Source organism: Cyprinodon tularosa, unplaced genomic scaffold (genome assembly GCF_016077235.1).
Source record: "Cyprinodon tularosa strain WSP-4 unplaced genomic scaffold, ASM1607723v1 ctg1302, whole genome shotgun sequence".
NCBI lineage: Eukaryota > Metazoa > Chordata > Actinopteri > Cyprinodontiformes > Cyprinodontidae > Cyprinodon > Cyprinodon tularosa.
Window position 1 is genome coordinate 31,357 of NW_024038118.1, and position 23,428 is coordinate 54,784.

The 23,428-nt window shown below is 41.7% G+C and overlaps 1 protein-coding gene across 3 annotated transcripts in view; it reads right to left on the reverse strand.

Annotated features, from left to right (window-relative positions):
• The window catches only part of xpo7 (exportin 7), a 39,271-nt gene that overhangs the window by 8,418 nt on the left and 7,425 nt on the right, over window positions 1-23,428 (reverse strand). For 2 of the 3 annotated variants that reach the window (XM_038277367.1, XM_038277371.1), the window contains exons 2-21: window positions 20,000-20,146; window positions 19,415-19,508; window positions 15,838-16,004; window positions 13,780-13,845; window positions 13,561-13,665; window positions 10,626-10,791; window positions 8,746-8,819; window positions 8,538-8,657; window positions 8,315-8,461; window positions 8,061-8,233; window positions 7,796-7,989; window positions 7,612-7,717; window positions 5,758-5,893; window positions 3,602-3,675; window positions 3,433-3,517; window positions 1,058-1,117; window positions 857-965; window positions 663-769; window positions 476-564; window positions 268-375 (exon numbers count right to left, since the gene is read on the reverse strand). In XM_038277367.1, coding sequence (XP_038133295.1) covers window positions 268-375; window positions 476-564; window positions 663-769; window positions 857-965; window positions 1,058-1,117; window positions 3,433-3,517; window positions 3,602-3,675; window positions 5,758-5,893; window positions 7,612-7,717; window positions 7,796-7,989; window positions 8,061-8,233; window positions 8,315-8,461; window positions 8,538-8,657; window positions 8,746-8,819; window positions 10,626-10,791; window positions 13,561-13,665; window positions 13,780-13,845; window positions 15,838-16,004; window positions 19,415-19,508; window positions 20,000-20,146 — 2,327 coding nt within the window. Of the gene's footprint in view, window positions 1-267; window positions 376-475; window positions 565-662; window positions 770-856; window positions 966-1,057; window positions 1,122-3,432; window positions 3,518-3,601; window positions 3,676-5,757; window positions 5,894-7,611; window positions 7,718-7,795; window positions 7,990-8,060; window positions 8,234-8,314; window positions 8,462-8,537; window positions 8,658-8,745; window positions 8,820-10,625; window positions 10,792-13,560; window positions 13,666-13,779; window positions 13,846-15,837; window positions 16,005-19,414; window positions 19,509-19,999; window positions 20,147-23,428 lie in introns of all 3 variants that reach the window. The other variant, XM_038277368.1, reaches the window with a different exon arrangement.

Here is a 23,428-nt window from a genome sequence, read left to right on the forward strand (position 1 = left end):
CGTCTGCAGCTTTTATAGTCCCAGGCTTTTCCCCATGTCCCCAATATCCTGGCCAACTCTAGATGGGCGCGCACAGCGCATCACCACACAACATGTAGCAGGAGAAAAAATTTTCAAAGTCTCTTCATGCCATCTAAGCCGTCTGTCATCACAAATGTATGCGTGGCATAAATTCATGCTGCCCTTAGGGTTGCTAGTTTGATTCAAACATTGAAGGATTGGAATCCAGAACCGGAGGTTCTAATGTCCCAGCATCTCAGTGTTTACCTGTTGTGAACCAGCTCTGCCATGAGTTTGAGGACCGGTGTGGTACAGGCCGGGTCATGGTACCACAGCTCGATGGCCCGCTGCAGGATGGGCATGTATGCCGGATATCTGGTGATCTGGTTAAGGACACGTCTTCCAACCAAACAGGGATACAAGTCCAATTTATCAGACAGGTTATTGGGTCGGTGCCACTTGGCTTTAAGGATACATCCAGTCGAACAGCATCATGAAACTTGTCTTTGCATTGAAGGCGAACGCGATGCCTCTGAGGTCTCGGACCAAGCCAACCAAAGTCCTCTACAGGAAACAGACTGAGATCAGTTAAAGAGCAGAGACGAGCCAATCAGCGCTCTGGAGGACCGAAGCTGACAGACGAGCTGCAGAGTCTCAGTCACCTTGGCTTCCTGCTCGTTGAATGTGTTGGTACTCAGCATCTGAGCCACAGCTTCAAACGCCGCTGTCAGAGGCAGCATGAACTGTTCAAATTGGTCCTCATCTTCTCCTGCTCACACAGACACACACCCAAAATCACCATTATTAACCTCCCAGCAGGCACACCGCTGACACACAGGAATATCTGCTCACTTACCAAGGTCAACCATGAGCAGGCGGCCCAGCGCTGTGTAGAAGGTGGTCCGACACCTCATATCGCTCAGGTTGGACTGGTTGTTCACCCCCAGGAAAGAGAAATGCTCGCTCTGTCGAAACAAACCATCATCATCATCCTTATCATGTGGCACAGCCTTGAATAACTGGGTTGGACTGTGAGGCTTCATCCTGCAGGACTCACCGTGTGGTTGTTCAGCATGAACTGAACCGCGCTCAGCTTCACCAGCTTCCTCACACTGCTGTATGTGCACAAAGACCAGGTCAAGGAGCTAACACACTTCCCACCATGGACCACACTGGAGCAATCATAAAAGTTAGCATAAAAAGGCTAACTCTTTAGCAAACACACACTTCCCACCATGAACCACACTGGAGCAATCATAAAAGTTAGCATAAAAAGGCTAACTCATTAGCAAACACACACTTCCCACCATGAACCACACTGGAGCAATCATAAAAGTTAGCATAAAAAGGCTAACTCTTTAGCAAACACACACTTCTCACCATGAACCACACTGGAGCAATCATAAAAGTTAGCATAAAAAGGCTAACTCTTTAGCAAACACACACTTCCCACCATGAACCACACTGGAGCAATCATAAAAGTTAGCATAAAAAGGCTAACTCTTTAGCAAACACACACTTCCCACCATGAACCACACTGGAGCAATCATAAAAGTTAGCATAAAAAGGCTAACTCATTAGCAAACACACACTTCCCACCATGAACCACACTGGAGCAAACTTAAAAGTTAGCATAAAAAGGCTAACTCTTTAGCAAACACACACTTCCCACCATGAACCACACTGGAGCAATCATAAAAGTTAGCATAAAAAGGCTAACTCATTAGCAAACACACACTTCCCACCATGAACCACACTGGAGCAATCATAAAAGTTAGCATAAAAAGGCTAACTCATTAGCAAACACACACTTCCCACCATGAACCACACTGGAGCAAACTTAAAAGTTAGCATAAAAAGGCTAACTCTTTAGCAAACACACACTTCCCACCATGAACCACACTGGAGCAATCATAAAAGTTAGCATAAAAAGGCTAACTCATTAGCAAACACACACTTCCCACCATGAACCACACTTGAGCAATCATAAAAGTTAACATAAAAAGGCTAACTCATTAGCAAACACACACTTCCCACCATGAACCACACTGGAGCAAACTTAAAAGTTAGCATAAAAAGGCTAACTCATTAGCAAACACACACTTCCCACCATGAACCACACTGGAGCAATCATAAAAGTTAGCATAAAAAGGCTAACTCTTTAGCAAACACACACTTCCCACCATGAACCACACTGGAGCAATCATAAAAGTTAGCATAAAAAGGCTAACTCTTTAGCAAACACACACTTCCCACCATGAACCACACTGGAGCAATCATAAAAGTTAGCATAAAAAGGCTAACTCTTTAGCAAACACACACTTCCCACCATGAACCACACTGGAGCAATCATAAAAGTTAGCATAAAAAGGCTAACTCTTTAGCAAACACACACTTCTCACCATGAACCACACTGGAGCAATCATAAAAGTTAGCATAAAAAGGCTAACTCTTTAGCAAACACACACTTCCCACCATGAACCACACTGGAGCAATCATAAAAGTTAGCATAAAAAGGCTAACTCTTTAGCAAACACACACTTCCCACCATGAACCACACTGGAGCAATCATAAAAGTTAGCATAAAAAGGCTAACTCTTTAGCAAACACACACTTCTCACCATGAACCACACTGGAGCAATCATAAAAGTTAGCATAAAAAGGCTAACTCTTTAGCAAACACACACTTCCCACCATGAACCACACTGGAGCAATCATAAAAGTTAGCATAAAAAGGCTAACTCTTTAGCAAACACACACTTCCCACCATGAACCACACTGGAGCAATCATAAAAGTTAGCATAAAAAGGCTAACTCATTAGCAAACACACACTTCCCACCATGAACCACACTGGAGCAATCATAAAAGTTAGCATAAAAAGGCTAACTCATTAGCAAACACACACTTCCCACCATGAACCACACTGGAGCAAACTTAAAAGTTAGCATAAAAAGGCTAACTCTTTAGCAAACACACACTTCCCACCATGAACCACACTGGAGCAATCATAAAAGTTAGCATAAAAAGGCTAACTCATTAGCAAACACACACTTCCCACCATGAACCACACTGGAGCAATCATAAAAGTTAGCATAAAAAGGCTAACTCATTAGCAAACACACACTTCCCACCATGAACCACACTGGAGCAATCATAAAAGTTAGCATAAAAAGGCTAACTCATTAGCAAACACACACTTCCCACCATGAACCACACTGGAGCAAACTTAAAAGTTAGCATAAAAAGGCTAACTCTTTAGCAAACACACACTTCCCACCATGAACCACACTGGAGCAATCATAAAAGTTAGCATAAAAAGGCTAACTCATTAGCAAACACACACTTCCCACCATGAACCACACTGGAGCAATCATAAGAGTTAGCATAAAAAGGCTAACTTGTTAGCAAACACACATTTCCAGTCAGAAAGGATATCCTAAGGAGAGGTCATTGAGCAGCTGGAGTGTTTTGGAGGTGATTGGTTCACACTGACCCCAGTACTTCAAGTTGGTGATTCTGGAAGAAAGAAAGAAACATTTTAGGGTCAAAGTGATCTAAACTGATCCTCAGAAACGTGGAAGCAGCGAGGAGGGTGCTTACATCTTGCCTATAAAGACACTGAGGACCATCGTCTCGTCGTTTAACCCCAGAACTTCTGATAATCTTCGATAAAGCTGGAAAAGAAACCAGAGAAACTCGGATCAGTTTGGCTCAGATCTTCCTTCCTAAGGAGAAGGTTCTGGACGTCTGCTGGCCTCCCTCAGGAACAAGGGTCAGTTTAAAGCTTGGCTTAGGCTGAACGCATCTGCATCTATTTCTAAAGCACCAATTAAAAACATGTCATCTCAAGGCACTTTACAGTTCAACCAGATATTACATTCAAATTGATTAAATGTTTTCTATAGAAAAACCAGTGATTGCATCGACTCATTCACTCTTCCAGCAATTCCTCACACTAAGTATGCTTGTAGCGACAGTGGAGAGGAAAAAATCCCCTTTAACAGGAAGAAACCTCCAGCAGAACCAGGCTCAGTGTGAGCGGCCATGAACAAAATGATAGACCACTCCCACAGGCAAATGATTTCTTCTAGAGAAATCAGGTGATTTAGCCCATAAATATCACCACTGTTTTCTAAGTCCTTATTTAGCGTAGTACTGCTACCTCGCTGTAGACGTCCCAAGTGTCTAATTTCTGTGTCCAGCATAAACCGCGCTTAAGATGCTTTCCCAGTAAAACATTCTGTTCCTCTCAGTTTACAGTAAGAAGGGAGAGATTGTAAAGAACTCCACTGGTTCCAGTAAACACCAGGACAGACCTAACCTGCCACAGCAGCCTGGTGGGATCCAGTGGAGACATTTCTGGTCATTAAACTATTCTATTTTGTCATTGTGGGCTGAAGCAGGAGAGAATGGTCAGACTGTATGAGGCTCAAAGCAGAGATTCTTCAGGATGTCTTTGAAATTCTGACTTATGCTACTTTCAGACTGTGAGCAGCAGAAGCAGCTAAAATGTGCATAGTGCTTCATTTTTGATGCTGTAAAAGTTTAGTTCTGATGCACGGATGAAGCATCTGCTGATGTGACTGCGTGGTCGAAAAGTCGGGCTGATGCGTTTTGGGCGGAGCTAACCTATCCTTTCTTTGCCTGTGACAATGGCGGCTGTTATTGCTGTGATCAGTGAGCAAAAAGTAGTTTTAATATGTTTTTTTTTGTGAGAAAGTCCACCTGAAAATTTCATCTGTGCAGTCAGTTCATCCAGATTAAAATCCTGCCTTCAAATAACCGGCAGTGACTACCTCAGGCCCGCTCGCCTCTTTGCGGTTTTCCACTACTGTTCACGGCAGCTGGAAGGCGTTTAATACAAACTGCAGGCACTGGCATAATAAAAGCCAACATATTTTGCTGGCAGGTTTCAACATTTTGATTTAATTTAGGCGTTAAATACAGTTTCAGAGGAGTGATCATAGCGCTCTGCATCAGCAGTGCTGTGTCTATCTCCCTGCCAGCTCCCAGATCAGCTTCTCTGATTGGTTGATGCGGCGCGTCCAGCACCAAAATTTAAATTTTTCCAACTCCAGCAGCTGCTGCTTATGAAGCGCGTCAGATGCTCAGAAGCTGGTGAGGCGCTGCTTCAGCTGCTCCGACGCCCTGTGGGACCCTTTGCTGCACCGTGATGCGCGTCAACCATTGACTTTGGACGTAAACAACCCAACTTCTGCTGCTTCTGCTGCTTGCGATGCCAATGCAGCATTAATCTCCGTTTCAGCCTGAAGTCTTGTGACTTTCATTCAGTTTTACTGAGAAAACCTTCTGCACTGCAAAAAACAATAAATCTAATTTTTTCTTCAAATAACTGCATTATTTTCTTGAATTGAGCAGGTAAGTAAGAGTTTATCAATGGAACAAGACAATTTACATTTAACATAAAAAACTTTTGTCTTATTTCAAGTGCATATCATCTAATTATCTTATTTTAGGATTAAAAAAATTCTCCTTCCATTGGTAGATCATCTTATTTACCTACTCAAATTAAGGGTGAATACACTTTTACTCATTTCTAGATGTTTTTTGCAGTGAGGATCTCTAGATTCAAACAAACTGGCTTGTTTTTTTAACAGGCACGACTACCAACCACCACTACGTTCACCACTTATCTGCAGAGGTCAGAATGAGCAGTTTGTGCCTTAGAGAGGGAGAGCAGGTGTCAGTGGACGCCACACAGCGGGCGGATGGACGGGCTTTCTGGGATCGCTCACCTTTGAGGATTTCTGCACCTGGTCGCCGATGTAGATCTTGCGGAACTGCTCGAAGAAGCTGAGCATGGCCAGCTCCAGTCTCTCGTTGCCCGCCTGAGCGAGCCGCGAGTCTGTCAGGTTCATCAACTGCAGAACCCTGAGAGAGCGTGTTGAAGAGATGACAGACCATACGAAACATGAGCAATGACAGGAAGCCAGATCCGATCCTTCTTTAAAACAGTCAGACTAGGCTGCAACTAACCATTATTTGGCCAATCGATTAATCTGATGATCTTTTTTTCAATTAATCGATGAATAATTGTAAAGTCAAAGATTCTTTAACCCCTTGAGCCTGGCGGGCCCGGTACAGCGCCCAACAATCACCAGCTGATGTTTATCAATTTATAAAAATAGCAAAAACAGTCACATGGTGTTTCATCCACACGCCTTTCAAATGGGGCTTTAAAATTTCTAAAACATCTTTCAAAATTATTTTTTCACAAATATTTGTGTTTTATAGCTGTGAAAACAAAAGTAGATTTAAAATTCTGCCTAAAATGTGTAACTCTGGGGGAGTAATGCAACAGCAGGTTTTCATTTTAGCCCCGCCCCTTAATGGAAACTAGAGGCTCAGACCTTTCCAAGGAGGGGTCGGAGGTCATTTAGGGACCATTTCAGGTGATTTAACCAGTGTTCTGTCAGATGAGCATATCCCAGCATACCTATAGTCAATACGCAAGCGCAAAACGCCAGATTTGCATTTATCCCTTTAGGAAAAATTAAACTCAGCGGGTATGAATCAATTTAGCAAGGTACAAAAAAAGACAAACAATTAAAGCTTCAAAAAACACCAAAAAGTAAGTAATTAAATAGTTTTTTCGTACATGACTAAAGGGATACACGCCCGTTGAGATAGTTTAAAGTTTATTTTTCATACAATATTAAAGGGATAAACGGTTATTGACTCTGGGGATGCTGGTCTGATGCTCATCTGACAGAACACCAGCCGGGGTTACATGAGCTGTTATTTTTATTTTTTATCCAGTTTGGAGATATTATTGGTATATTTCATTTAAAAATGGCTAAATCTTAGGAGCAAAGGCTTTGTCTTATGCAGAAAGTCTCCAATAATGGAAATCAGCATATTTGTCTGACCAGATTCTCTTTGATGAGAAAAGAAAAATGCATTGGACAATTTAGGCACTGTGCCAAATTCACATTTTCACCAAACACAGTGCTCACTAAGGCTTTGTGCAACAAACATGCTTCAACTTAGTCAGACCAAATTAACTTGACTTTATAGTCAAGATGTGGATCTATAAAGTTGAGGGTTCATCCAGAGTTTCTAATGGGCTTTAATGGTGTTTGTCAGAGTTTATTTTGGAAAAATGTTGGCGAGGCTCAATATTTTTCATTTCTTCTTTGTTTAATCACCTATAAATCAGAAACTGTGAAATTTAAAATATTGATTCCACTGAAAAATGCTCCTCAATGCCTTTCTGTCATACAAATAACCAATTGTATTTCCAATTTATAGTTTGAGAGCTGTACTTGCTTAAAATATGGAATTTCAGGCGGAATTTACTCTTAAGAAGCTCACGGCTTAAGATTTTACAACAAGTGAAACTTTTCGACCCGAGGAGTTCTGGACAGAGCAGACTGAAAATATATATATATATATTTTGTTTTATCTTAAATACTAAATGTTTATAGTTTTTCCTTTACAATTCTGGTATAATTATTTCTCTTAGTGGGTCGCTCGGTCCGCCAAATTCATGTTTTTTAGTCTCTATACAAACAATAAATCGGCAATTATTATTTGAATAATCAATTATTCCGATGAATTGTTTCAGCCCTAAATCCGACGCATCCCACCTGCAGACCAGCTCCCCATCCATGGCGTCCTGCTCGTCTGTACTTGCAAACGACACCCGTCCTCCGATCACCGCCCCGATGATGTAAACCAGCCACGTCAGGCGACCTGCACCCAGAGGAGAGGGACTCAGACTCTGCTTAAGCCACAGGGAGGCGTGGCTTTAGATGTGTCGGCCAGCCGTACCCTCCTGGACCGTGACGTCGGCTGCGCTGGAGTTGGTGGACTGAAGGAGCTCCTGGTACGTCTGCGCCGCCTGGTCAAAGAGCTGCACCAGCAGAGCGCACGTCTTCTCATACTCACACCTGCCGATGGTGGATAACTGGTCCAACTGCTGCTGGACCAGTCCGGCATCGTCCAGCGGGTCCTCTAAGCCGTCTCTGTGGAGAGAAGACCCTTTCATTTGGCTACTGGGCCCGGTCACCAGCAGGGCGGCTTCTGCAGGACCTACCTGAGGATGACGTGGACCGACTCGAGCCGGGACGTGATGTAGGCCTTGGTCACCTCTGGGGTGTAGGTCTCCAGTAGGTGCGGCTCGGTGGCTTTGACGTAGGGGACAGACGCTGCCAGGCGCTGCCACAGACTCAGCAGGTAGTGGACGCTGTTGGGGGCAAACTCCCAGTGCTGGAAGACAGAACCACAGAGAGCCATAGAAACCAGGACTTCCTGTCTGAAACGGGGCAGAGCGGACGCTCAAAGGCTCACCTGCAGGCTGGTGACGGTGAAGTTGGCGATGAGACGGATCACCTCCGGGTAATTCTCCACTTTGACCAGCTCGCCCAGCTGGTAGTTGCTCTTCAGCCTCGCCAGCAGGCGGCAGAACTCGTGGTAGTTGTTGGGATCTGGCAAACACTGTCACACACAAATACATCACAGCACTGGAGCGGTCCGGGCGGCGGCGGCCGACCACATCATGTGACCTCCGTACCTGAGGGTTGGCCAGTATCCTCTTCACGCCGTCCACTAGGTGCGAGAGGAACTTGGCCCGCTCTGCGTTGTTGAAGAGAGACCTCCGGACGGAGGCAATCTGAACCAAACAGGACAGCACCTGGACAGAGACAACGAGCAGCCAGGAATAGAACCAGCAACCTTCCTGATCAGTCTACATGTCGGATCACACCATTGCTCCCACTTACCAGCGGGGACAGAGATGGAGGGAGGGAATGATACAAGTTGAAAAACAGCTGCAGGGTGGAGGAATCAAGGAACGCTGCAGGAGAAACAAAAGATGCAAAAAGTTGTGTTTAGATGCTGTTCTGGTCGGTTAAATAAGATCATAGGATGTTAAATAAGATCATAGGATGTTAAATAAGATCATAAGATTTAAAACTGACAGACTTTAACTCCTTATATGGCAAGTTAGCGTTGTTGATCAATTGGATACCCTTTACTCCTGGAGAGAAATATCAGCTGTGCTGCTGCCATCAACACCTTTGTTTCTAGATGTTTGAGCTTGGCCTGTTTTCCAGTGTAGTCCTGTTTCTCTGACTGTGACTAACTGGATGTGCTCTCTTCATCCTCTGACATGGGAGCTGGCTTAGAACTCTTCTGCCTGGCTGCCCCGTCCCTCAGTGAGGTCTATAAGCAAAATATCTATATCCAGCTGTTCGATAAAGATCCTGATACATGGCTGTACGTCTTATTTTGGCATTTGACCAAATAGATGAGTCCTTGAATGATATATTACCTACTGGAAATTAAGTTGGAAAAAAAAGTTAACAAGTCAAGAAATAAAGGTAAAAAAAAGTTAAGTTAATAAGCCTAGTTAACAATTATATTAAGATTTATAAACTAATAATGTAAGGCTACATTCACACTGCAGGCTTTGATGCTCAATTCCATTTTTTTTTTTGAGAAAACCAATTTTTTTGCGTTGCTGTTAATATTTCCAAATGTATGCGACTTCTATGAGATCTCCTGTGTGAACTGCAGTCATACAATGCAAGTGTCCCGCATGCGCAGTAGAGGACGCAATGACGTCACAGACCAGCGTGCTCTTTTTTCCCGGAAGTAAACATGGATGGTAGTGCCGGCGCGCATCTAGCGATCTTTTCCAACCATAAAAACTCAATCTTTTCTATATGGTTAAACATAAATAATGCTCTCCGCTTCATCATCTGCCATGGTTGTTGTTTTACTTGCTGCTTCTGCGTAGCAAGACGCAGAATACTGACCTTTGTCGGGTATTAATGACGCTCCGTTCAGACACCGGTCGCATTTGAAAAGATCAGATTCGTAACGGATTCAGGACCACAGAGCCAAGTGGCCTGGGTAGGACTGGAAAAAAAATTAGACTGCCATGAAAAGATCAGATCCAGGTCGCAAAAAAATCTGATTTGGGTGACTTCAGGCTGCGGTGTGAACGTAACCTGAGTGACAGTATCAGCATTAATGCCTCTAAGGTTATGAACTGTAAAGTGCCTTGAGATGACGTGTTGTTAATTGGTGCTATTTAAATAAACTTAATTGAATTGAATATATAAAAAACACGGCAAAATCCTTCATCATCTTTACCAAAATTCCTCGTTTTCCAGCCACTTTTGTTGAAATTAGCATTTTCCCCATTCCCTAGCTTTTTCTCCGCCTTAACTTATTTTCCAAAGCTTTCAGGAACCAGTTTTATCTGATATATCTGACAAAATTGTTCTTATAAACTTTTTTATTATTTTTTAATAAAGCATTTTAAATACCACGATAATTATATTTAATGAATTTTAATGCCAATTAAGGCCTTAATTCACTGATTTTTAAAGAGCCGCAGAAACCATGTTATATGCTGTACCAAAAAAACAAAATGTATTTCTTTTACTCTCAGCGTTTTTCATGAATTTTTTTTATAGAAGCGCTTTTGTTAATTTTGTTAATGTATTCGGGCAAGTTGGTGTTTCTTGTTATTACATTGACATAAATTTTTGCCATCAAATTATCAATATTTTTTAATATTACAAATGAAATAAGGTCTTTTCACTGAGTGACCTATAAAGCGTTAAAGGAGTGGAGCTGCAGGCTCACTCACCTGATCTCCAGGACGTTGGAATCTGTACAGTGCAAAGGTCATCTGATGACTCGTCTGTGGAAGTTCCTATGAAGTCAAAGTTGAGGCAATTGTAGCTGAGCTTGAGGAGCTGCATCAGCAGGCCGTGCTGCGACTCATCATTCAGGTTCAGGTTCTTTCCTGAAGCCTGGAACCAGAACAGAAAGTCCAGATTCATTAGAAGGCAGAACTAATGAAACCTCCGCAGAGCTGCAAAATTTTACCCAAAAATGTGATTTACAGCTATAGCTAGAATTCATAGATGATCTGGATCATTAACAAATGTTACCAAACTGTTCCTCAGCATGAGGCACACCTCTGATAAAAATATTCCTTAAAATCAGTTAAAAACTTTTGAATTCCTGCTAACAAACCAACAACGTTCCTTTTTCTTGTGTTTTTGTCTTCAGTAAAATACCTGCAGATTTTTGGAGTCTGATACTTAGGCTGTCAATATACACTGATGTCACCTACTGGTTTAGTGGGGAACTGCTTGTTCCGCCAAGTATCCCAATCTCACAATGTTGGAGAATTATTTTAAAGGAAAAGTCCGCTCGATTCAGAATTCAACCTTCTGAAAGTACTTTATATATGAAATTATTACATACTATTCAATAAATGATATGTTTTTTTAATTTAGAGTAAATCCTCCCTCTTCAAGTTGGCGATCCAACGACCAACTTATCGATCCGAGTCTTTATCGATACCACTATCGATAGTTTTCTGTTATTTGGTGGAAAGACGATGCAACAATATTTTTTTAAAAGAACTGGTATTGCTTCTATTGCTTAACAAGTGAGCATAACAAAAACATTTCTAGCCTTCAATAAACATGGCTAATGTAATAGGCCACTTCGAAATGACATAAAACTAACTAGAATATATTTTCACAATTGTTGGTTAATGTATTGTCTACTGTCACTTTTCATCATGTTTTTAGTGATTAGGAAAATATTTAACAAATAAATAATTGTATTTTAAATTAAATGTAATTTTTAATAAATGTTGGCATCAGTAGTTTAATTATATATAGAGCAATGTACAACTGTATTACTCATGTTTCTCGCCAAAAACTAAATTTCCCGTTTTCTTTACGTTACACTTGAATGCATCATGATAACCTAATTGTCGTTTTACTGAGCCAATCTGAACACATCAACACGCAGCACGTCTGAAACTTTATTTACTTTTCAAGCTAACTAGCTTGTATGCTGCCGATTACAAGACGGATTTCACAATTAATATTTTTAACTGACCGGACAAGCTACAAAGTCTGTGTGCGCTTGCCAGTGGTACTCTGAGTGGATGATTAAGACGGGCCCGACTGCGGCGGCAGGAGGAGGAGTCTTTTCCGTTCAGCCATTCTCGAGTCGCGAGCAAAATTAACTGCCAGACTTCACTTTTTTTACTTTTAATATCTGTTTGCTTACAATTTCATTCCAAAACATTGGTGGACATGCTGCAGTGATTGGATTGATTAGATTTAAATGCTGTGACGTGACTCGAGGGACACACAATTATGTTACAGGACCTCCGGGGGAAAAAAAAAAAAACGACCAGACTCGATAGTGGTATCGATAAGCCCAAACGTTATTGATTTTCGGGTTTTGAAAAAAGTGGAACCGGGTCCTTGATGGAACCGGGTTTCGATCCCCATCCCTACCTTAAACAGAAACTAGTGCATCCTAAAAACCAAACCTCCAGACCTAATCTGAGCAGAGTGTCTGCAGTTCAATGCAGTGAGGAATGCTCTGATCTTTATATTGGAGAAACAAAAACAAACTCTCCACAGAAGCATGGCCCAACACAGAAGAGCGCCCTCCTCTGGACAAGACTCTGCAGTACATCTACACTTTATTGACAAAGGACATTCTTTGGAGGACCAGAATGTTCACATTTTGAACAAAGAAGACAGGTGGATTGAGAGGAGCGTAAAGGAACCTACAATTCAGCGATTGAGTTGATTCCTTCCCACTATCATCGCAGCCCCAACCCTTTTACAGGAGAACAGAAGACCTCAGCTATTCAGCCAGGCCAACAATTCCCTTCAACAACCCCCTTTCAGAGACATAGACAGGTATGGGGCATTGCAGGCTAACAAAGAAGCCGTTTCGTCCGTTTCAATTAGCATGTTTTCTAAACAAAAACAAGGCTTTGTTGGGCTGCTGTGTCAAACATCGAACTCAACTATAACTCTGACATTTTGAAGTGGAAAAAGCTTCCTGGATGGGAAGTGAAACGTCTTCAAACTTGGAAACAAAGTCCAGGGGATTGTTTTAACTTTTTTGGAATGTCTGTACCTGAGTGACTGAGAATCTTCACCAGATAATAAGAGGCCTTTAAGCCTTTCCATGACTCCTGTGTGCTTGAATAAAATCAAGGGTTTTCTGCACAGACGAGAATCAAACCTGAAGCTGGAGCTTCTTTCCATACAGACACGGGTCAGAACCAGAATTAGATGGATCCAGTGTACAATAACAGATGTTGGAGAGGGGGTGTTTGTTGGGGGGTGGGGGTCTCTGGGCCTCTGACTGCTATAGAGGACAGTGGGTGAGACGTTCTTCTATGTTTATATGTATCTGGAGGCGTTTTCGGCTTACTTTTTAGTGAAGCACCAAGAGAACCAACACTTTCTTACTCTGTTCATGCAGAACTGGCCTTCAGATCCAGACAGATGAGCAGATTGTTAATCATTAATTTGTCAATATGAAAAGTGAGCCCATTAAACTGTGATGGTAAAAGTGACCTGGATCCAAACACGTAAGAATTATGTATTGTGGCTCACACCTAACTATGTTGAGTTCACCGACTGGAAAATTGTCAGATTTTCAAGTTCCTGCTCGATCTATTTGTCCCTATTGTTCAGCTGGGAAGATCAGGGTCACTTTCCTGGTAACGGCGGGCCTTCAGGACTGACCTGTTTGAGGAGGTTGCAGGAAAGCGTGAAGATGTCGAAGAGCGACGAATCTCTAAAGGATGAAGCGATCTTCCTATGTTTGGTCAGTGGATGCGTCGTGTCGGCCTGAGGAAGGAAAGAACAAGATTTGGGGAACCTGCAGCCACTGCAGCGACTGCTGGCTCAAACAAGCTCTACAATCACTGGTCCAGGAAGAAGCAGCTTGAAATAAAAACTCACCTGATTTATCTCGTTTGTCAGCTGGGACAGAATGGTGACGCCTATAATGCAATGCTCCACGCTGTCCTGGAAACACACACAGCTCCTTATATTAGCTTCTAATTGATCCTGTCATTACACACAAAGGTTCATCATACATTTCATCAGGGATGGAAGTTTCTTCCAGATGCAGTTTTTTCCCCCCCAGTTTTTTCTTCCAAGCTTATTCTGTCCAGAAGAAACGGTTTCTTCCAGTTTCTTCAGGAAGGAAACTTGACAGGAACATTTTACTGGAAAGATTTGTTTCTTTTGGTGAATATTTAGCCTTAAGCAGGCCCAAACCCAGTTATAATCTTGTGCTTCGTCGGCCCCAACTGATTTTCTCAAGCTTCGGTCTGATTCACACAAAGTTGAGGAATCGTCTTGGAGCGTCAAAGGCCCGAAAACGTGTTTTCTGTTTCCGAACGCTACGTGGCCAGAATGAGCCGGACTAATATACTGTATTGTGCTGCTACATCGCTGCTGTTCTGTATGTAGAAATGCAGCGTTACAACATTGTTCTTACAGTTGGTGACCAAGGTATTCTTTCATTTAGATTTTTATTAGATCGACTTTTTGGTACAACATCCAATTGCCAGTTTTAGTCCGTGAGGCAGACACCCTGTCTACTTTTAAGGCTAGGCTTAAAGCTTCTAGTTAGAGTGGCTCAGGTTATCCTGATCTATCTCTATAGTTCTGCTGCTATAGGCTTAGACTGCTGGAGGACATAGGGACCCCTTAACATCATTCTGCTTCATTCTCTCTCTATTCTCCCACTCTGCAGAATCTGTTAGTTCAATCTCTAACGTTCTGCTCTCTCTGCTTTTTCTCATAGTAGCTTCATCTGGTCTGTTCCTGTTTGGCTGTGACTCCATCCTGGAGAGAAATATCAGCTGTGCTGCTGCCATCAACACCTTTGTTTCTAGATGTTTGAGCTTGGCCTGTTTTCCAGTGTAGTCCTGTTTCTCTGACTGTGACTAACTGGATGTGCTCTCTTCATCCTCTGACATGGGAGCTGGCTCGGAGCTCGTCTGCCTGGCTGTGTGTTTCCTGGACGGGGCCGCCTGTGGAGCTGGTTGACAGTTGCCTTTTGTATCTATGCTTCTTTTTCTATGTCTGCTTCTGTCTCCTTGAACCCCAGTGGGCCTCAGCAGATGGCCGCTCACACTGAGCCTGGTTCTGCTGGAGGTTTTTTCCTGTTTAAAGGGAGTTTTTCCTCTCCACTGTCGCTAGAATCAGGCTTAGTGTGAGGGATTGCTGAAGAGTCAATGAGTCGATCCAATCGACTGGTTTTCAATTTGGCTGTATGATCTGATGAACGATAAAGTGCCCTGAAATTAAGTGTTGTGAATTGGTGCTATAGAAATAATCTGAATTAAATTAATAAATTATATAAATTCTTAATTTGTGTCACTGTGTGTATTCTCATAAAGATTCCACCTTATGTAGCCTGGTGGATTTAGTGAGTCGACTTTTAAATGGAACAATCCCAGTTCTCCAAAATATGATCTTCTACCAGGAATTTATTTCAGTTTCTTCCACAAGAAAATTAACCCTTCATTTCATATTAATTTGTCAGTTAAGCCCCTCAGAAAAAAATCCCCAATAAGGACAAAAACAGTAAAGAAAAACTGGAAAGTAAATAAATGGAAGGACAGACGGTGAGACGTTTGATCTGATGGATGGATTAACTCTTTTTCATTAAAAAAAGCACACACCCCCCCAAAGTAAAGTCAAAACCATAAAACTTCAATCCCCTTGAAGAAAAGTCACAAAACTTCTTTTAAAATGTAATTATTCAAAGTTCAACAGTTTATTTTACTGAATAGCAGAGTTCAAAATTTCCATCAAAATTCCTGCTAAAGTCTGGGAAACCAGAACTTCACCACCTATTTCCAGCGGAATAGGAACCCAGAGTATCTAAAGTTCTAAGAACCAGGAATTCTGAAGAGGAGCCAGGATGTCTAATGCTGCGTTCAGAGGTAAAGTGCGGTGGCCGTCTGAACGCACCGTTAACATCACATGTTCCAAGCCGCTCACCTGGAGAAACCGCGTCACGTCGGCGATGACGTTCCTAAAGACATAGTCGTCTTTCTGACAGTCGAACCAACCCAGTTTGGTGATGCGGGCGTACAGCTGGATCAGAGCCTGGGTCACAAACGCTGCCAGCTTCGGCCGCGTAGCCAGGTAGTTCAGCACATAGTTCCCTGTAGATCACAAACAAAACAAAGCTGTTGTTACTAGTTTGGCTGGATGTTCACTGGTACAGCTGCAGATATGGCTCTACTGCTTCAGTGTGATCTCATACCAGTAGCTTAAATGATCATGCAGCAGTAACACCTTACAGACAGAAGGGTCCAGTTCTCCTCACCATTTTCTCTTTAAACTGGACTTTGAACATTAGAGAACCACTGTGGCTACAGGTCTGAACTTTGGAGAACTCAGCCATGGACACCTGAGGTCCACTTTTAAAGAAAAGTCTGGTCATATTCATGATTAAAACTTCTGAAAGTACTTTAAATATGAAATGATTCCATCCTGTTCAATAAATTATCAGTGTTTTTAATTCAGAGTAATTTTCATTTGAATGTGCTTTACTGGAGGCATCCATGCTTGTCAAAGAACACTACTGCCACCTACTGGTTAGTGACGTCACGGTGCGGTATCGGCTGTTGATCAAGTCCCAGTGCTGTATCTGGTGTTTGTCACAACGCGCTATTATCCAAGTCATCTTGAAAACATTCTTCTTCCAAATGTTGGCTACATATTACGGGTTTTTTCTCTGGCCAGAAGTTCGATGGCAAATCCTCCCTCTTCAAGTTGGCGATCCAACGACCAACCCGTCCGTGGAGGATCAGGAATCAGAAAGGTGAAATAACCATTTTTTTTCACTTTTACCCGATGTATTCCAGCATCCAGCTGCCATGCACGTGGGCATTGTCAGTTTCACTATAGCTCTGGTGAATTTCAATGGTGAAGTCCTCTGGGAAATCTTCAATAATTGTTGTTGATTGCAGATGTGTCTAGTAGTTCCCATTGATTTAGCTTGTAAAGCGGGGAGAATGGCGCTAGGCTTACCGCACCGTGACATAGGGGTGGGTATTGCCAAAGAAGTCAGGATTCGATTCGAATCACGATTCACAGGCCACGATGCGATTCTATCACGATGCATCACGATACTTGAATTATTGTAATGCATTGCAATATTTTCTCCTCCATGTTTTGTTTTTGAATGACTCGGCGCAGTATCCCACGGCCGGAAATGCTTGTGACACAAGGCAGCGTGCGTCAACACATTTGCAGCGACATTTACTGGACTGGAAGTTGTATTACACTTCTTTTTGGCTGATGTTCGCCAACCATTCATGCAATTTTATTTAATAATTTTTTAAAAATAATAATCGATACTTGGCGTCAAGAATCGATGCAGTAGATCACGAAAATTAGAATCACGATGCATCATCATGACGATTATTTTGCACACCCCTACCGTGACGTCACTGCTGGAAGATGGCAGGAGGGAGGGGTTACTATATTTGGGCCAAAATGGCCGCTCCCAGACTCAGTGATGACGACAAATTAGTTAAATTTTTTCACTAATTAACGCTAAATTAATCAAATCTCCGCGAAAACAATAGTTTTAGGTATAAATAATGATCCATTGATTATTCATTGCTGACCGGACTTTTCCTTTAAGTTTAACACATCATGTAGGGCAGATATGTGGAAGAAGGAGCCTCATCAGGAAATAACACTGTGGGAAAATTAATCCCTATGGCAACAGGATGGAGGAAGCATGCTGAGGGAAGCTGGCTCTTCAGCAAATAATGGAGCTAAACACAAGAAACCTGCTGGAGCAGCTGAACCATTTTGCCAAAAACTTTTCACTGATTAACGCTAAATTAATCAAATCTCCGCGAAAACAATAGTTTTAGGTATAAATAATGATCCATTGATTATTCATTGCTGACCGGACTTTTCCTTTAAGTTTAACAGATCATGTAGGGCAGATATGTGGAAGAAGGAGCCTCATCAGGAAATAACACTGTGGGAAAATTAATCCCTATGGCAACAGGATGGAGGAAGCATGCTGAGGGAAGCTGGCTCTTCAGCAAATAATGGAGCTAAACACAAGAAACCTGCTGGAGCAGCTGAACCATTTTGCCAAAAACTTTTCACTGATTAACGCTAAATTAATCAAATCTCCGCGAAAACAATAGTTTTAGGTATAAATAATGATCCATTGATTATTCATTGCTGACCGGACTTTTCCTTTAAGTCTAACACATCATGTAGGGCAGATATGTGGAAGAAGGAGCCTCATCAGGAAGTAACACTGTGGGAAACTTAATTCCCATGGCAACAGGATGGAGGAAGCATGCTGAGGGAAGCTAGCTGTTCAGCAAATAATGGAGCTAAACACAAGAAACCTGCCGGAGCAGCTGAACCATTTTGCCAAAAATTTTTCAACCAACTTTGCGATTTTTTTGCACATTTTTTTTTGCAGAAAGCGAAGCATGTGGAAGTTTTACTCCAGGGTTTTCTGTTTTTTCATCACATTGAAAGCCTGCTCGATCACAATCCAGTGCTGCAGGACTTTACTGCGACATTTGCATAAAAAAGTTCTTCTACTATTGCATAGATCTATCTAGTTGCAACTCTGTTGTCTTCTGTGCGACAGCATACTAACTTTAATCACATTACCGCCACCTAAAGGAGACATTTATTGTCTTACCCTTGTTAAAAGAAGTTTTTCCCCCCAGAGCGTCTCTTTATTGAGCTCTAATCTCACTGCTCCCACTCTGCTAATACATTGATAGACTCTCCTCTCCCTCCTTAAACCTGCTTCCATTTTGTTATTTGCAATACTATACTGTTCACTTGCACTGCTGACTGTTACTATAGTAACAACTGTTTAAATTCATCTTACACAACTTACCTCGACTGGAATATTGATTTGCACTGCTGTCTGTTTATTTCCAGTACCAATTGTTTACATATACATTCGCAATACAGTACTTTAACTGTAATATGCAATAACCTTCACTGCACTTTAATTCTGAAAACTTCTGTCCAACTTTTATATATTCATTTTATAGTAATAGCATCGAATATCCTGCACTTGCTGCTATTTAGACCTAAACAGCATTGCTTTTTACCTGTACCTGTGTAATGACAAAGTTGAATCTAAAATCTAAAATGTACCGTGACTAAACCTGAGTACCTCTGTGATTTGCAAATGCAATTAATTGCAAATGCAATTAATTGCCCAGTCCTAGTCCTTCAGAATTTTGACCTTAAAATTATTTTTAAGTATAGCTTTTAAGTCTAAATTATGATTAAATTTCAATAATTTTTTTTCTGGATTCAACCCATCACCCTCAATGAGTTGGGTCCCATCCAGGAATTCAAACCAGCAACCTTACAACCTGCTCTGACCACTTGACCCTCTACCATGACCAAATGTAGAAAGTTAAATTAGAAGCAGAGCTTTGCAAAAGGAAAATCTGTGTTTTCTTACTATATTAAACTTTTTAAAAGTTTTTAAGGATCAAAAACTCAGTTGAGCAGCATTCCCCGCTGCCCATCCAGGTAACCGCAGGACAATGATACTTACGAATATCAATGCGTTGCTCTAGGGGTAGAGGGTTGCTGGTCCGAGAAACCAGTTTAGATAAACAAGTGGCGGCGAGCAGCTGGGAGTACGAGGACTGGGAAGAGAGCAGAGACACAAATATCATTGGTGGATTTGTGATTGGAGCCATTCAGGAAAGAATTATGGAGGTTCTGTCTCCCTGAAGGTCAGAATGATCCTACTTCTAAAGGAGAGGGTAGAAAAATATAAGAATTAAAACAAAACTGAAGTATAATGAAGATTCAAATGAGAGCGTTTTTCTTCCGTAGAAGAACTTCATTAGATAAAACTGAGCAAAAACCTGTTGATTAAAAACTGGAAGTGATTTTAGACATTTAGGGCAGAAATGTGTGAAAGTAGCTGATCTTTGTGGCTGACCTAAGATACTCCCTATCTTTCCAGAAAAGGTTATTACACATGTTGGGATTAATTAATCCCAACGTGTGTGCGTTAACTCCAAGTTAGCAGTCATTAAACATTTATTTTTTTCTACAAGCTTCCTACTGGCAAGCATAGAACTAGGTTATTAGAAGTTCCCGTGCAGACGTAGATCTCAGGAACACTCACGCTGCCTCTCTCCAGCAGCAGCTGACATTTACTGAGACAGTCGGGGCTGTTGGTGAACTCCACCAGAGCTTTCTCTGCCTGGTGTCGCACGGCGGTGTCGGTGGTCTCATACAGCTGCTTACACAGGATCTCCAGCTGGGCAAGGCCCTACAGAGCAGAACACAGGAGACAGGAGTCACACACAGACTGCATCGGGCTTTACTTCAGGACAACGCAAAGATCTCTGAAAAGCATTTCAATTAGAGAGCTGAGGGAGAAACCTGCTGCTGTACAGCAATGACATCAGATTCCTATAGCATGGCAGGCAGGAGACAAAATGCTGAGTCACACTCCGTCACAAGGAGATGGCTGTCATTGATGGATTCAAAATGGCGGCAGTGTAGGCGGAGGAGGACCCGGTTATGGATCCACTGCTCATAGAGAGCAGCAGGCCTCAGTAAACAGGTGTTTGAAAAGAGTTGCATCATGTGCAGTCCCTCTGCAGACCTGAGATAAGAACTCGGCACCAAACCCTGCATGCACACGTGCCATCTGCTGCACCAGATGAGGCGGACATGTTTAATCACCAAAGATAAAACTCCCCGTCAATGAAGCAGCTATGTTTGACTGACCTGCACAATAATTCTTCGGATCCTAAAAACCAAATGAGATCCTAGTCAAAGGATTTAAAACAGACGATCACTGAGCCCCGTGTACCGGCGGCCATGTTTAGCATCAGCACACCACCTGCTATGAATCAGCATTTTCATAACAGATGTTCTGATCTGCCTCTCTCTCAGCTTCTTTCTTTTTAACACTTTTCATTTACACTAGCCCTTTAAAGCCGTGCTGAGGACGGTCCGAGCACGGTAACCAAGGCAACTGTTGGGTGTAAAGCCGGGCATATATTGTGCGATATTTTCAGTCATTGCACGCAGCTACAGCTCAAACTGTACAAAGAAATCCAGAGTTTAAAAGTTCCCACCTCACAATGTTTGTTCTCTCGCTGCGCGAACCGACGCTCCGATGCGATCTAACTGCTCACGCTGTACGTCTAAAGACCTAAAGCTCCAGGTTCTGGTAAATCGGCTCGTAGCTTTGCTTCAACAGCAGACGTAGATCTGCTGTTGAAGCAGAACACCTAATGACGGCCGACTGAATTTCAACACGTTTGATTTCACCCGACCTTACGATTCCCGAACTGGAGGTGGTAACGAGAGGCTGATTGCCCCTTCTTAACCCCTGTATACTACACAACGCACGATCAGGCTGAAAGTCGGCTTGATTGAAAAAAAATTCTCGCATGACTGAAGAATCGGCCCGAAAAGGGCAAAAAAAATCATTGAGTGTAATCCCCGATTTAAAGAACGCAGCCGAACTGGACAGTCTGGTACTAGTTCAACAGTAGGGCTTGGCGCAGTTCATCTGTGGCTCGGTTCTCTGATAACAAAGAGTGCATGAGCAGACTGCTTCATCTCCTATTTAAAGTCACCGACTCATTTCTCAGGTGTACACCTTTGTAGTCGACAGATCCTTCACTTGTTCACAACACCAACTTCTTCTCCGCCTATTAACAATAAATGGTGTCAAAAGAGTGCAGTGTGAGTTGGGATGATGCCGAGGCTCTAACTGAAATTTGGCCGGAGGATGCTATCAAAGCACATAGGCTCCTGATTGCTATGGACGCCGCCATTTTTGTTTGCGTAATTCCAGCCTTGAGAGCTGTAGTCTTAACCCTTTATATGACAAGTTACTGTTTTGGATCACTTGCACAAGCTAATTGAAAAGTTAAAAAGTAAAATTAAAAAGTTAATAAGCCTAGTTAACAATTATATTTAGGTTTATAAACTAAAAGATGTAAGTGCCAGTATCAGCATTGATGCCTCTAAGGTTATGTTGGACCAAAAAAATGTGTTTCTTTCACTCCAAGTGTTTTTCATGAAATTCTTATAGAAGAACTTTTTTTATTTTTGTTAACAGGGCTCGATGTTAACCATCGCCCGATTATTGTCGGGAGAGTACAAATTTCATTGCATTTGCCCGCTGGGAGGTCATTTTGATGTAGTTACCAAAAAGACAAACAAGCTAGAAAGCGCTATGGCAGTCTTCTGTTCAGTGATGCAGGTCATACATTAAAAAATGTTCATTAATTTTTTTTCTCTAAGACATTGGAGAGGTGCATTTAGATGTTATAGAGCTAAACATGTTAAATTGGTGACCTGTTAGGTTATTATTATTGTCTTGTTGCTGCTTTTATTTTGTCAGGGAAACTAATCCTGAGTCAGTTAAAAGTCAGGGAATTCTGAAATTATTTAAGACTGTGGAAACCCTGAATAAAATAACTATGTATAATGATTCTCTAGAAAAGTCACATTATATTAATAGTATTATCTTGTATAAACATACCGTGACTCTAAAATAAAAGTTATTCATTTGTGACATTGACTTCTGTCTTGTGATTTAAGTTTTTAACCTGTCAAGTTTTTTTTTTAGATTTTTAACATTACAATTTATATTTTTCCAAGCACACAACAGTTTAAAGCAAAGTTTATTTTGAAAAGAATGTGCAGGAAGGATTGAAAAGCATGTTAACACAGTAATGAAGGCTTGAGTTCATTATCTGACGCATGCAGATACACACCAGGAACCTGGAAACTTAGAAAATACTGAATTACAAAAAACATTTTTAAAAACAAACATGTTTCATTGATATATATACAAAAATGAATATTAGGAACTATATTTATCAAACATTATACTGGGCAAGTAAAAATTGTTTCTGGGCAAATGAAATGTGAAAGTCACTTGCCCTTTGGGCAAGTGGCAAAAATCCTTAACGTCAACACCTGGTTAATATATTCGGGCAAGTTGGCGTTTCTTGTTGTTATATCGACATTAAATTTTGCCATCAAAATATCCATATTTTTTTAATGTTACAAAGGTAATAAGGTCTTGACCCGGATTCCAATAACACTGTTGGCTTGAATTTTGGCACCAAGTTCCCTATAAGGGCCGCAAGGAACCATACTAGCCTTTTGTGTAAACGGTCGTAAGAACCAAGCTTGGCACGGTTAACTGATCCAAGCTCGGATCGGTTTCAGGGTGGAAATGGGACAAATGTTAGTTTCTCAGGGTTGCAACAGACAGACAGCTTCAGGGTCCCTGACAGCAGCAATGACTCCACTATCCACTCATTAACAGGGCTTAAAGTTCAGCCTATAAAAAAAAAAAAAAAAAAAAAAAAAAAAAAAAAAAAAAAAAAAAAAAAAAAAAAAACTGGAACAGTATAAGGCAAACTGGGCAGACTTTGTTATTAATCAAGCCAGATTTAACCCCCCTCTGTTTTTAATTCAAGCTTTTCAAAGAAAATGTCCTTTTTCCGATTAAAATGGGTAAAAAAAAAAGGCAGCTGATGTGCATCTAACATCGACCAACACAAACATAGCTACT